At 47.3% G+C, this 15,271-nt stretch overlaps 1 protein-coding gene across 1 annotated transcript in view; it reads right to left on the bottom strand.

Moving 5' to 3' along the window:
- LOC132382325 (fibrous sheath CABYR-binding protein-like) overlaps positions 1 to 12,824 on the bottom strand; it is a 29,097-nt gene extending 16,273 nt beyond the window's left edge. The window contains exons 1-4 of the mRNA XM_059952454.1: positions 12,730 to 12,824; positions 8,581 to 8,664; positions 8,083 to 8,199; positions 7,300 to 7,416 (exon numbers count right to left, since the gene is read on the bottom strand). Of these exons, the coding sequence (XP_059808437.1) occupies positions 7,300 to 7,416; positions 8,083 to 8,199; positions 8,581 to 8,664; positions 12,730 to 12,824 (413 nt within the window). The remainder of the gene's footprint in view (positions 1 to 7,299; positions 7,417 to 8,082; positions 8,200 to 8,580; positions 8,665 to 12,729) is intronic.
- Positions 12,825 to 15,271: the final 2,447 nt, after the last annotated feature.

Genomic DNA, 15,271 nt, shown 5'->3' with positions numbered 1-15,271 from the left:
TCACGGGATTTCTAGCGTTTCTCCTGGTGTGTCTGAAGGGGTTGTTCCCCAGACCCTCTTTTATCCTTAATCACGGGGTCTCAGATGTCAATCAGGTTGGAATGATGGAATCCCTCAACCAGCCCACTCTGGTCATCCCCTGAGGGGCTTCAATGAATAGTACAGTACTCAATACACAATTCCGTCTCCAAGAGACAATGGCCGTTATCCGTGGCTTTGTCTCGCTGAGGCCAGGACACATTCCAAGCCTGTGTATTCTGGACGTCTCTCTCTCATTTCCTGGGTCCCAGACCCGAATTAATAGCGATCTTGCGATTCTCGAAAAGGAGGGGGCTACTTTGTACCCTTCGGCCCCTCAGAGTTGTGGCACATTCGTAACAGGCTCTGATGAAGGGCCTGGATCCACTATACTGGCTCTTTATTCCTCTCCATGGACACTGCCTGTCCTGCTAAGTTCCTCTAGCATTTTGTGTGTGCTTCTCTGGATTTCCAACATCTGCAGAATCCCTTGTGCTTATAGTTCATGCTGATGAAGTTAGTGCCATTTGCCTGCATTTGGCACATATCCCTGTAAGCCAGGGGTTCCCAGCTTTGTTTATGCCAGGGACTAATATCATTAAACAAGGGCTCCGTGGACACCAGGATGGGAACCCCTGCTCTAAGCCTTACCTATCTATGACATTGTCCAAGTGACATTTCTAAGGAATTCTGCATTCATCATGCTCTTTCTGCTGTAGCGTTCGAGGACTCTTCATCTCATATTCTTGATATTTATTGCCTATTTATTTATTATGATTGTTTATCTCTTTTTGTCTTTGCACAGCTTGTTGTCCTTTGCACACTAGTCGAATTATCAAGTTGGTACACTCTTTTCTTTCCTTGACTCTATTGTTGAGTATGCCCGCAAGAAAATGAATCTCAGAGTTGTATATGGAGACATATAATAAACTTACTTTGAACTTTGAACAGTGCTGAGAAAAAGTTATTGACCCGAAATATGCTCTCTCTATAGATGAGACCATCAGGTCATAAGACAATAAAATATAGGAGCAGAATTAGGCCATTTGGTCCATCGAGTCTGTTCCGCCATTTCACCATGGTGGATTCATTTTGCTCTCAGCCCCAATCTCCTGCCCTCTCCCTATATCTGTTCAAATCCTGACTAATCAAGAATCTATCAACCTCTGCCTTAAATATACCCAGTGACTTGCTCTCTGGTGGAATTCCAGAGATCCATCCACCTTCTGGCTAAAGAAATTCCTCCTCATCTCTGTTCTAACTGGATATCCCTCTGTTTTGAAGCTGTGGCCTCCTGCTCCTGTCCCATTCTTCTGAATTTGGGTGAGTCCAGACATAAAGCCATCAAACAGACTATCAACCAAACGAGATTTCAATAGCTTGAGAGGGCAGAATTTTACCCATGTTCGCTGACCGAGTATAAAAGTCGGCAACTCACTGCAGTTTTTTGGAGCTCTGACCAATCAGCTTTAGCAAGTACAAACTGAAGGAAGGCAGGGGCAGGCGGAGCAGCCATCGTTAGAGTGGACAGAGTTAGAGGGGAGATTTTGAGGCTTTAAGCTCTTCAAGGCTTCAGCAAGGAGAGGCTTCAGTCAAAGACGGCAAAAAAGAAAAGCTGGAGGGGCAGTCTCTTTACAATCGAACAATAGAGATGCCGGGCAGGATAGTGGAATGCTCCTCTTGAGGGATTTGGGAAGGCAGGGAGACCTCCGGCGTCCCTGACAACTACAACTGCCGGAAGTGCATCCAGCTGCAGCTTCTACCAATCGGCATTAAGGATTTGGAACTGGAACTGGATGAACTTGAGATCATTCGGGAGGCTGAGGAGGTGATAGACAGGATATGTAGAGTGGTAGTTACACCCAAGGTGCAGGACACAGGACACTGGGTGGCAGTCAGGAAGGGGATAGGGTTCAAGGAGCCAATGCAGAGTTTCCCTGTGGCCATTCCCTCAAAGTTCAAAGTTCAAGATTCTTTTCCTGCGGGCATATTTAGCAAATCTATAAAACAGTCAGTAACTGTAAACTGTAAACAAATTGTGCAAATGCAGATATAAGTAAATAACAATAAATAACAAACATGAAATAACAATATAACAAAGTTCTTAAATGAGTGTAACTACCCTCTTTTGTTCAAGAGCCTGATGGTTGAGGGGTAGTAACTGTTCTTGAACCTGGTGGTATGAGTCCTGAGGCATTTGTACCTGCTACCTGATGACAGCAGCCAGAGAAGAGCCTGACCTGGATGATGCTTTCCTACAGCAACATTTCACATAGATGTGCTCAATGGTTGGGAGGGTTTCCCCCTTGATGCACTGGTCTTAAGGGTTAACTTGCGGGTTGAGTCAGTGGTGAGGAAGGCAAATGCAATGTTAGCAGTTATTTTGAGAGGAATAGAATATAAAAGCAAGGATGTAATGCTGAGAATTTATAAAGCACTGGTGAGGCCTCACTTGGAGAATTGTGAGCAGTTTTGGGCCCCTTATCTTAGAAAGAATGTGCTGACACTGGGGGAGAGGGTTCAACGGAGATTCACATTAATGATTCCAGGAATGAAAGGCTTCTGATACGAGAAACATTTGCAGGCTCCGGACCTATACTCACTGGAATTCAGAAGAACGTGAGGGGACCTCGTTGAGACCTGTCAAACGTTGAAAGTCCCACATAGAGTGGCTGCAGAGAGGATGTTTCATAAAGTGGGGGAGTCTAGGACCAGAGGGCAGAACCACACAATAGAGCAGGCATGGGCAAACTACGGCCCGGGGGCCATATGCGGCCCATTAAACTTTTTAATCCAACCCGCAGAACTTGATGAAATTATATTAATAAACCTTGTTAATGTTTTTTCCCCGCAATTCTGGCGTTTTCCCAATAGATGATGCACTCTATATACATTTGTAGCGACTCATTTCCTGGCACATCTGAACCGGCTCACAATTAGCCAGTGTTCCGGCTAAGGGAGATAGCCTGCGGGGATTTGCGAGCACAGAGCTTTGGAGCCTCTGCGCCACAGGGGGCAGGTTGAGGGAGGCTTAAAAGTGAGGCTGGGGATTTCGAATAAAGTTTTTTTCTTCAACTGCAGTTACCGACTCCGTGTCGTAATTTTAGCGCTGCATGTAGCACACTGCTACACATTGACCTTTGTTGAGGTGCAGCGTATTACTCCACATTTGCGCTTTACTCTTTGTTCGGCTCGACCTATTTGTGTGAACAGGCGTTCAGCGTCATGAACATCAACAAAGCCAGCCACAGATCCAAGTTAACTGACCAACACCTCAGATCCATCCTGAGAATCGCCACAACAAATCCAGACTTTGATGTGCTGGCTAAAAAGGGAGACCAACAACACTGTTCCCACTGAAGTTAAAAATAATTTTCTTCGTTGTGTTATGTAAAAAATGCATTTGAAAATATTTTTTTCAATAAGCCTTACATGTTACATGTCATTTCTGTTAAGTGATGGGCATGAGTAGTGCGCAGGTGCACGTACGTTCTCAAAATAAAAAATAACACGCTCCGCATATTGGCGCGCTGTCACTGTTCTGTCCTTGTGCTGGTCGTTGTTGAGTTTTGGCACAGGGGACAATTGAATAAGAAGGAGCAGGACAAGTAGACCTGCATCTCCTACCGTTTTTGAAATAAAGGCAGGCAGGAGGAGAGTGATGATGATAATTTCTTGAAGGATAACAGAATTTTCAGTGCTTTAAAATAATAACTGTTACTATTAAAAAAAGCTGTATTTTATTCATTTAATTTTCAGTGTTTTAAAAGTCATTTTAATAAATAGCTAAATACCATGGGACTTAAAAGACAGATATTTTGTTGTAATGCATTTGTTCATTTTCAATTGAAATTAAAGCACATGTTTTCTACATATCCCATGATATTTTATTTTCTCTTATGAGGTGTATTACCAAAACACTCCGTCCATCTGCTCCTGGTCCGGCCCCCCTGTCAAATTTTAGAACCCTTTGTGGCCCTCAAGTCAAAAAGTTTGCCCACCCCTGCAATAGAGGGTTGTCCCTTTATAATGGAGATAGGGAGGAATTTCTTTAGCCAGAGGATGGTAAATCTGTGAAATTCCGGAAGGCTATGGAGGCCAGGTCATCTTGTATATTTAAAGCTGATTAGTCAGGGTGTCAAAGGTTTTGGGGAGAAGGAAGGAGAATGGTGTTGAGAGGGGAAAGAAATCCGCCTGGGACGAATGGCGGAGCAGACTCATAAAAATGCTGGAAATCCAAATTAAAAAGGCAGTACTGGAAACACTCAGCTGGTCAGGCAGCCTCTGTGGGGGGAGAAAATGGGTCCACGTTTCAGGAAGACACCTTTCTTCAGAACTACATTATATCTGAGATGCAGTCAGTCGAACTTAAGATAGCATCTCCAGCACAGATTAACTGCCAGAGAAACATTCACTTTTGTGTGCACTTAGTTATTGAGATTCAGCACAGAACAGCCCCTTCCAACCCTTCGAGCCACACCGACCAGCCTAATCACAGGATAATTTACAATGACCAATTAGGTTAACAACCAGTACATCTTTGGACTGTGGGAGGGAACCAGAGCGCCCGGAGGAAACCCACGTAGTCATGGGGAGAACGTGCAAACTCCTTACGGTAAGCGGCAGGAATTCTGCAACAATCAGCCAAGCTGGCGATCAGTGAGAAGTTGAAGTGATTTGGAAAGTTGAATAGTTTTAAGTGGTTTATAAATAAAAATAAGAAAAACCTGCAAGTGGTGAAAATCTGAAATGAAGACCTTCCGAAGGGTCCCCAGCATTTTCTGTTAACATTGCAGATGATTTGTTATATCAATCATCTGTGCAGAAAACTAACATTACACTTATTTGATTACAGGCTCCTGGTTGTCTGTCCTATAAATTGCCAACGCTGAACTTCCACGAGAGACAGAAAGGTTGAAGAGATTCTCAATCTGAACCAGCCAAGGAAAGCCATCAATCACTTTGACAGTTCAATTTGGTGTTTCTCTGCAAAAATTTGCTTTAAGTAGTGAGTTTCTTAAACCATCACATTTTCTTTGCCTTCTCTGCCAGCCAAAATGAAAAAATAACTTCCAGGAACCGATTATTTTAAAATAACATTTCCCCATCAGACTCTCCTGGAACAGAATTATCTGTTATTTTCTACTTGTGTTACCTATTTTTCTGTTGAAGTCGACAAAGCAGCATCCATTATCAAATAACATTTCCCCATCAGACACTCCTGGAACAGAATTATCTGTTATTTTCTACTTGTGTTACCTATTTTTCTGTTGAAGTCTGCAAAGCAGCATCCATTATCAGAAATCCCCACCACCCAGGTCACGCTCTCTTCTCGCTGCTGCCATCAGGCAGAAGGTACAAGAGCCTCAGGACTCGCATCACCAGGTTCAAGAACAATTACTGCCCCACAACCATCAGGCTCCTGAACAAAAGGAGATAACTACAGTCACTTTCCCCATCATTAAAATGTTCCTGCCACCAATGAACTCACTTTAAGGGCTAAAGATATCTCATCATCTCATGTTCTTGTTATTTATTTATATTTTCATTTGCACAGTTTGTGATCTTCTGCACTCTGGATGATCTTTCATTGATGGTTATGGTTACTATTTTATAGATTTGCTGAATACTGTAGACACATAAGAAAACGCATCTCCAGGTTGTATATGGTGGCATATATGTACTTTGATAATGACATACACTTTGAACTTTACTATCTTGCTATCAGTAAACTCCATATCCTGCTGGATATTATAACCCATCCCTAAACACTTACTGTCTGTTACACCACCGCTGTTTAAGGCAGCAATGAAGCTCCTCTATCTCTGCCCGTGCTTTGGCGGTGTTTGGGGGCTCTGTCATCATGTCGGTAGCTTCTTCTCGGTTTTACTGTTGTCAGCCATGCAAGCCCCGGGTAGAGACTGAGGAGGTGAAAAACAGGACTAAATGGGAGGTAGACACCACGAAATTGCATGAGGCAGGTACTTGGGTGTCTGCCTAGAGAGGGGTAGGAACTGGGCAGTCAGTGACTGCCTAGAGAGGGGTAGGAACTGGGCAGCCGGTGACTGCCTAGAGAGGGGTAACTGGGCAGCCGGTGTCTGCCTAGAGAGGGGTAGGAACTGGGCAGTCAGTGACTGCCTAGAGAGGGGTAGGAACTGGGCAGCTGGTGACTGCCTAGAGAGGGGTAACTGGACAGCCGGTGACTGCCTAGAGAGGGGTAGGAACCTGGCAGCCGGTGACTGCCTAGAGAGGGGTAACTGGACAGCTGGTGACTGCCTAGAGAGGGGTAACTGGACAGCCAGTGACTGCTTAGAGAGGGGTAGGAACTGGGCAGCCGGTGACTGCATAGAGAGGGGTAACTGGACAGCCAGTGACTGCCTACAGAGGGGTAACTGGACAGCCGGTGACTGCCTAGAGAGGGGTAGGAACTGGGCAGCCAGTGACTGCCTAGAGAGGGGTAACTGGACAGCCGGTGACTGCCTAGAGAGGGGTAGGAACTGGGCAGTCGGTGACTGCCTAGAGAGGGGTAACTGGACAGCCGGTGACTGCCTAGAGAGGGGTAACTGGACAGCCGGTGACTGCCTAGAGAGGGGTAGGAACTGGGCAGCCGGTGACTGCCTAGAGAGGGGTAACTGGACAGCCGGTGACTGCCTAGAGAGGGGTAACTGGACAGCCAGTGACTGCCTAGAGAGGGGTAACTGGACAGCCAGTGACTGCCTAGAGAGGGGTAGGAACTGGGCAGCTGGTGACTGCCTAGAGAGGGGTAGGAACTGGGCAGCCGGTGTCTGCCTAGAGAGGGGTAACTGGACAGCCAGTGACTGCCTAGAGAGGGGTAGGAACCTGGCAGCCGGTGACTGCCTAGAGAGGGGTAACTGGACAGCCAGTGACTGCCTAGAGAGGGGTAACTGGACAGCCGGTGACTGCCTAGAGAGGGGTAGGAACTGGACAGCCGGTGACTGCCTAGAGAGGGGTAACTGGACAGCCGGTGACTGCCTAGAGAGGGGTAACTGGACAGCCAGTGACTGCCTAGAGAGGGGTAACTGGACAGCCGGTGACTGCCTAGAGAGGGGTAACTGGGCAGCCGGTGACTGCCTAGAGAGGGGTAGGAACTGGACAGCCGGTGACTGCCTAGAGAGGGGTAGGAACTGGGCAGCCGGTGACTGCCTAGAAAGGGGTAACTGGACAGCCGGTGACTGCCTAGAGAGGGGTAACTGGACAGCCAGTGACTGCCTAGAGAGGGGTAACTGGACAGCCAGTGACTGCCTAGAGAGGGGTAGGAACTGGGCAGCTGGTGACTGCCTAGAGAGGGGTAACTGGACAGCCAGTGACTGCCTAGAGAGGGGTAACTGGACAGCCGGTGACTGCCTAGAGAGGGGTAACTGGACAGCCGGTGACTGCCTAGAGAGGGGTAACTGGGCAGCCGGTGACTGCCTAGAGAGGGGTAACTGGACAGCCGGTGACTGCCTAGAGAGGGGTAACTGGACAGCCGGTGACTGCCTAGAGAGGGGTAGGAACTGGGCAGCCGGTGACTGCCTAGAGAGGGGTAACTGGACAGCCGGTGACTGCCTAGAGAGGGGTAACTGGACAGTCGGTGACTGCCTAGAGAGGGGTAACTGGACAGCCGGGGACTGCCTAGAGAGGGGTAACTGGACAGCCGGTGACTGCCTAGAGAGGGGTAGGAACTGGACAGCCGGTGACTGCCTAGAGAGGGGTAACTGGACAGCCGGTGACTGCCTAGAGAGGGGTAGGAACTGGGCAGCCGGTGACTGCCTAGAGAGGGGTAACTGGACAGTCGGTGACTGCCTAGAGAGGGGTAACTGGACAGCCGGTGACTGCCTAGAGAGAGGTAGGAACTGGACAGCCGGTGACTGCCTAGAGAGGGGTAACTGGACAGCCGGGGACTGCCTAGAGAGGGGTAGGAACTGGGCAGCCGGTGACTGCCTAGAGAGGGGTAGGAACTGGGCAGCCGGTGACTGCCTAGAGAGGGGTAGGAACTGGACAGCCGGTGTCTGCCTAGAGAGGGGTAACTGGGCAGCCAGTGACTGCCTAGAGAGGGGTAGGAACTGGGCAGTCGGTGACTGCCTAGAGAGGGGTAACTGGACAGCCGGGGACTGCCTAGAGAGGGGTAACTGGACAGCCGGTGACTGCCTAGAGAGGGGTAACTGGACAGCCGGTGACTGCCTAGAGAGGGGTAACTGGACAGCCGGTGACTGCCTAGAGAGGGGTAACTGGACAGCCAGTGACTGCCTAGAGAGGGGTAACTGGGCAGCCAGTGACTGCCTAGAGAGGGGTAGGAACTGGGCAGTCAGTGACTGCCTAGAGAGGGGTAACTGGGCAGCCGGTGACTGCCTAGAGAGGGGTAACTGGGCAGCCGGTGTCTGCCTAGAGAGGGGTAACTGGACAGCCAGTGACTGCCTAGAGAGGGGTAACTGGACAGCCGGTGACTGCCTAGAGAGGGGTAACTGGGCAGCCGGTGACTGCCTAGAGAGGGGTAACTGGACAGCCGGTGACTGCCTAGAGAGGGGTAACTGGACAGCCAGTGACTGCCTAGAGAGGGGTAACTGGACAGCCGGTGACTGCCTAGAGAGGGGTAACTGGGCAGCTGGTGACTGCCTAGAGAGGGGTAACTGGGCAGCCGGTGTCTGCCTAGAGAGGGGTAACTGGACAGCCAGTGACTGCCTAGAGAGGGGTAGGAACTGGGCAGCCAGTGACTGCCTAGAGAGGGGTAACTGGGCAGCCAGTGACTGCCTAGAGAGGGGTAGGAACTGGGCAGCCAGTGACTGCCTAGAGAGGGGTAACTGGGCAGCCAGTGACTGCCTAGAGAGGGGTAACTGGGCAGCCAGTGACTGCCTAGAGAGGGGTAGGAACTGGGCAGCCAGTGACTGCCTAGAGAGGGGTAACTGGGCAGCCGGTGACTGCCTAGAGAGGGGTAGGAACTGGGCAGCCAGTGACTGCCTAGAGAGGGGTAACTGGACAGTCGGTGACTGCCTAGAGAGGGGTAGGAACTGGGCAGTCGGTGACTGCCTAGAGAGGGGTAACTGGACAGCCGGTGACTGCCTAGAGAGGGGTAGGAACTGGGCAGTCGGTGACTGCCTAGAGAGGGGTAACTGGACAGCCGGTGTCTGCCTAGAGAGGGGTAGGAACTGGGCAGCGGGTGACTGCCTAGAGAGGGGTAACTGGACAGCCGGTGACTGCCTAGAGAGGGGTAACTGGACAGCTGGTGACTGCCTGGAGAGGGGTAGGAACTGGGCAGCCGGTGACTGCCTAGAGAGGGGTAACTGGACAACCGGTGACTGCCTGGAGAGGGGTAGGAACTGGACAGCCGGTGACTGCCTAGAGAGGGGTAACTGGACAGCCGGTGACTGCCTAGAGAGGGGTAACTGGACAGCCGGTGACTGCCTAGAGAGGGGTAACTGGGCAGCCGGTGACTGCCTAGAGAGGGGTAACTGGACAGCCGGTGACTGCCTAGAGAGGGGTAGGAACTGGACAGCCGGTACAGAGCACCTCTGTGGCTGTCCCCCTCAATAATATCTATAATGTTTTGGGTACTGTTGAGGGGGATGGCTTGTCAAGGGGAAGCTGCAGTGACCTGGTCTCTGGCCCACAGCCTGGCGCTGTGACTCAGAAGGGAAGGAGGGGAGAAGAGGACTGCAGTGGTAATAGGGGATTCCATAGGTAGAGGGGTAGACATGAGGTCCTGCGGATGCGACAGAAGCACCCAGCTGGTATGTTGCCTCCCGGGTGCCAGGATTGGGGACATCTCGAATTCTAAAGCGAAACGTGAGCAGCCAGAAGCTTTGATACTTATTGGCACCCATGGCAGAGGTAGGAAAAGGGAAGAGGTCGTGAAGGGAGAATATTGAGAGGTAAAGCAGGACCTCCAGGGTGGCAATCTCTGGATTGCTGCCTGTCCCATGCACCAGTGAGGGCAAGAATAGGTTGATTTGCAGATGAATGCATGGCTGAGGAACTGCTGCGGGGCGAGGTAGGGTTTCAGATTTCTGGATCATTGTGATCTCCTTTAGGGAAGGAATCACCTGTACAAATGGGATGGGTTACATGTGACCCTGAGGGGCACCGATATCCTTACAACCAGGTTTCCTAGAACTGTTGTGCAAAGTTTAAATTAATTTGCCAGGGTGATGGGAACCAGAGTGAGAGGGCTGAGGATGGGACAATTGGTAAACGAGCAGAGGCAGAGTGTACCGAGACTGTCAGGAAGGACAGCAGCAGTACAATGCAAAGACATAAAATTACTATCAATTTCAAAATAAATAATTAGTGCAGAAGTAAAAGAATAATGAGGGTGCTTTTGTGGGTTCATGGACCTTTCAGACATCTGATGGTGGAGGGGAGGAAGCTGTTCCCGAATTGTTGAGGGAGGGTCTTCAGGCTCCCGTGCCTCCTCCCTGATGACAGTAACAAGAAGGGGGTATATCCTGCATGGAGAGAGTCCTTAGCAATGGATGCCCACCTTCTTGAGGCACAAATTCCACAGAGGTAGGGAGGACCGTGCCTGTGATAGAGCTGGCTGAATCGACAATGCTCTTCAGCCTCTTGTGGTCCTGTGCTTTTGAGACTCCATATGAGGTGATGATGCAACCAGTCAGAATTCATCTATAGAAATTTTTAAGTTTTTGGTGATAAAATGAATTTTCTTAATTATCACTAGTACAGTTGTTTAATTAAATGAATGTGTATGCGTCTGATAAATATCTTAAATCAAGAGAGAGTTAGGAATACTAAGTATGGTTGTACAGTGACTAGCATGACTCTTTACAGTGCCAGTGATTGGGGTTCAATTTCTATTGCTGTCTGTTAGGAGTTTGCACGTTCTCCCCTTGACAAGGTGGGTTTCAGCCAGGTGCTCCAATTTCCTCCCACGTTCCAAAGACATACAGGTTAGGGTTAGCAAGTTATGGGCATGTTATGTTGGCACCAGAAGCATGGCAATACTTGTGGGCTGCCCCCCAGCACAATCCTCGAATTGTGCTGGTTGCTGATGCAGTGACACGTTTCACTGTATGTTTCAGTCAGTGTAGAATAGAATGGAACTTCATGGCCATTGCCCAAGGCAATGAGATTGTGTACTTCTCCAGACTGTGCAAAACAGGTATTTATAATGCATGGTGTATGGCTTAATTTAAAACAACTTCCATCTTTGCATGCAACAAGTGACTTTGATAGTCCATAATACTCAAGGCCATTGGCAAGCCAGGGTGTAGCATTATTCAGCTGCTCAACAACCCTTGGGAAGAAGCTATTTTTCAGTCTTACTTCTTTGGCTAAGATATTTTTGTGTCTCCTACCAGGAACAGGCAGTATGTGTTCATGTGACAAATAAGCTAATCTTTCACAAAAATCTTCAGTCTTTACTGAGAAATAGCAAGCAGTAAATAGATAGCAAGTAAATGTCTTCAAGTCATGAATCAAACTAATGAAGTGAATTAGAAAAGTAAAACAAAATTACCAGGATTTTGAAGGTTTTAGCTGAGGTAAACATTGCATACATTTAACAAGTCAGACAGCAATTGTGAAGAGAGAAACAGAGTTAATGTTTCCGGTCTGATGCCTACTGTTAGAGCAGATATTGGATAGAATGGAGTTGCTTTCTGTGGAAGAATTGAGTCCAAGTAGAGATGTATAAAATTATAAGGTACCCAGTGTATTATGAGTGGTTGCTAGACTGGGTTTGAGCTGGGGTTGCTATGGTGAAGTTTCATTTCTTTAGACAGTGGACTACCAGGGAAGACAGACCAGGTAGACCCAAGTGCAGAGGAGACCAGAGACAAGAATGGAGTTGAACTGAGAATCTTCACTTGTGGATTGGTTAGTAGAGAATACGGGTTAGGACTTGAGATTCACTACGCAGAGAGCATAGGTAAACTCAAGACTAAACAAAGGTGAACAATACAGCAGGGATTTAAATAGACAAACAAAACAAGGCACAGGGAACTGTAACTAAAACAAGTGATAATAATCTGGGGAGAATGTACATTGGAACCTGGGGGACTCTGGCAACCCCAGAAAGACAGTCCAAGGCATGACACCTAGACAGAGTATGCAGGACTATACTGTATGTATGGAGGCTTGATTACACAGGATCACATAAACCTGTAGAGGGGTATAGACGCAGCCAGCTTTATAGCTGGCACAATCCTCCCCACCATTCAGAACATTTTCAAGAGATGGTCCATCACTGAGGGCCCTCACTATCTGGGACATGGCCTCTTCTCATTCCTACCATCAGAGAGGAGCTGCAGGAGCCTGAAGATTCACTCTCAAAGTTTTAGGAACAACTTCTTCCTCTCCATCATTAGATTTCTGAATGGACAATGAACCCATGAAGACTACCTTACTGTTCCTCTTTTGCACTTTTTGTTTATTCTTTTAACATAGTATTTTTATGTCTTGCATTGTCGGTGCAGAACAACAGATTTCATGATATAAGTCAGTGATAGTAAACCTGATTTCTGATTCTTGTTTTTGGGATTTGACTCTGGGTAGGCATTGACCAAGACATCTTTCCTGGCCTTCTTTCAATCAATAGGTATTTCTTTGCAATGCTACTTCACTGTTCTAAGACTATTAAATGGTTTTCTAGTACGAGATGAACTCAGCTTTATAATCTACCTCATTATGAGCTTGACCCTACCTGCGCTGTGCTTTCTCAATAGCTCTTACACTTTATTCTGCATTTTATTGTTTTACCTTCTTCTACTTCCACGCACTGTGTAATTATCTGACTCCTGTGGACTGTATGCAAGATAAGCTTTTCGGATTTCTGATTCAGATTTACTTGTCATGTCTACATCGAAACATACAGTGAAATGCAACATTTTGTGTTGGCAACCAAGCATGTGCTGGGGGGGCAGCCCACAAGTGCTGCTACACAGTCACTGTCTCTTGGATGACAATGATAAACCAATTCCAAATCCAGCTCCTACCTCTTCCTTCTCGCTCTCCCTTTTATACCAGCCATCTCCTCTCTACAATCTCATCCTGATGAAGGGTCCCACAATGAGTCCATCCCTCTTCCTCCACAGATACTGCTTGACCCACTGAGTTCCTCCATCATCTTGTTTCTTTTTATTCACATGGCCTATCTGCGTACAAAGAGCTGAAAATCAGCCAATTATCCCTGTTACCCCAAACATTGTTTCAGGGCATTGACAGAACAGATTTGTCCCTGTACATCCCCTCATGAGCATTCTAACCTCCAAAACCCTTTGCCAGGGTCTGGGTTTGTGATTCAATGGAGGAGGGTCACTGAAATCTCCTCTGCCCCAGAGAGTGCTTGGCCAAAATGGGACACACGTTTCAGCATTTAAGTTTGACCCACAGATAATAGTTCATTACCCACTGGAGTGACATTTGTACAAAACACCCTAACCCCACGAGAAACAGAAGAAAACTTGAAAATGGACTTGAAAGCCTGAAACCTGGGCAAATGGAACCAATTTATGCTCAGTGGCCCCCTTATAGGTGCACCTGTACACCTGCTTTAATGCAAATATCCAATCAGCCAATCATGTGGCAGCAACAGAATACATTAAAGCATCACAGGTAGATAGGTTTGTAAAGAAAGCTTTTGCACGTTGGTCTTCATAAATCAATTTATTGAGTACAGGAGATGGAATGCTATGTTGATGTTGTATAAGACGTTGATGAGGCTTAATTTGGAATATTGTGTGCAGTTTTGGACACCTTCCTGCAGGAAAGATGTAAACAAGTTTGGAAGAGTGCAGAGAAATTTTGCAAGTATGTTGCCGGATCTGGAGGACATGAATTATAAGGAAATCAGTTAATTGAATAGCTTAGGGCTGTATTCTTCAGAAGGTAAAAGACTGACAGGAGATTTGATAGAGGTGTACAAAATTATGACAGGTATAGCTAGGGTAGGTGCAAGCAGACTTCTTTTTTAGTGAGATTGGGTGGGACTACAATCAGAAGTCATGGATAAAGCGTGAAAGGTGAGGGGTTGAAAGGGAACATGAGGGGTCATGAGAGTGTGGAATGAGCTTCCAGCACAGTGGTGTACGTGAGCTTGATTACAACAATTAAGAGAAGTTTGGATAGGTACGTGGATAGTAGGGGTATGGAGGGCTATGGTTCCTGTGCAGGTCAATGGGAGTGGGCAGTTTAAGTGGTTTCAGCATGGACTATATGAACCAATGAGCCTGTTTCTGCGCTATACAAAAAAAGAAAAGCATGTTCAAGAGGTTTTGCTGTTGTTCAGACCAAACATCAGAGAAATTATGTTTGGGGAAGAAACGAGATCTAAGTGAATTTGACCATGGAATGATTGTTGGTGCCAGAAGGAGAGGTTTGAGGTTCTTGGAAACCGCTGATTTCCTGGGATTTTCAAGCATTATCTCTAGAATGGTGCGAAAAAACAATAAAAAAAAATCCAGTGAGTGGCAGTTCTGTGGGTGGAAAGACCTTGTTAATGAGAGAGGTCAGGGGAGAATGGTCAGACCGGTTCAAGCTGACAGGAAGGTGACAGTAACTCAAATAACCACACGTTACAATAATGATGCGCAGAAGAGTATCTCTGAATGCACAACACGTCGGACCTCGACACGAATGGGCTATAGCACAAAAGACCACGAACATATATTCAGTGCCCACTTTATTAGGTTCAGGAGATACCACATAAAGTGGGCACTGAGTTTAGATCTTGGTCGATACGGACGAGTTGAGACGAAGGGCTGTAACACTCTAGAAGGCGTCGATCGGTACTGAACACACTAAACATTACCTTAATATAATTATTTAATTATGTTTTATTGGGATATTACGGAACACTAATCCTGCAGGGAGACATAATATGTTCAGATCCAGAGAAAAACATCCCTGGAGATCTGTAAGGAAACGTACTGTTATTTTGTACTTCTTCCAGTGATAATTATTGCGGGATTAAGATGATGATAATCGATTCTCTGGTCAGAGTTGTTACTGGAGTCGAGGTTCGTTTCGCTGGATGGTTTCTGTCTGTCAAATCCCTACCGTTCACGTACAGGCTGTTTTCCAATCACTGAACACGGACATTAGATTCGCATTCAGACCACCTTTCCTATTTAAGCGCAGTATTAAACTGAAGTTAAATTCACGTCGGGGAATTAAGAAGAATCGCCTTCGACGTGGATTCAGCGAGACAGCGCACTTACTGTAAGTTGCCCCTTCTCGGCTCAAAATGTGTGATATATTTACTTGAGCAAAGGAATTTCGTTCGTCATTCTGCACTCGGGCG

Source organism: Hypanus sabinus, chromosome 28 (assembly GCF_030144855.1).
Source record: "Hypanus sabinus isolate sHypSab1 chromosome 28, sHypSab1.hap1, whole genome shotgun sequence".
Classification (NCBI taxonomy): Eukaryota; Metazoa; Chordata; class Chondrichthyes; order Myliobatiformes; family Dasyatidae; genus Hypanus; species Hypanus sabinus.
Note: the sequence above shows the minus strand (reverse complement) of the source record. Positions and strands in the feature narration are given on the sequence as shown.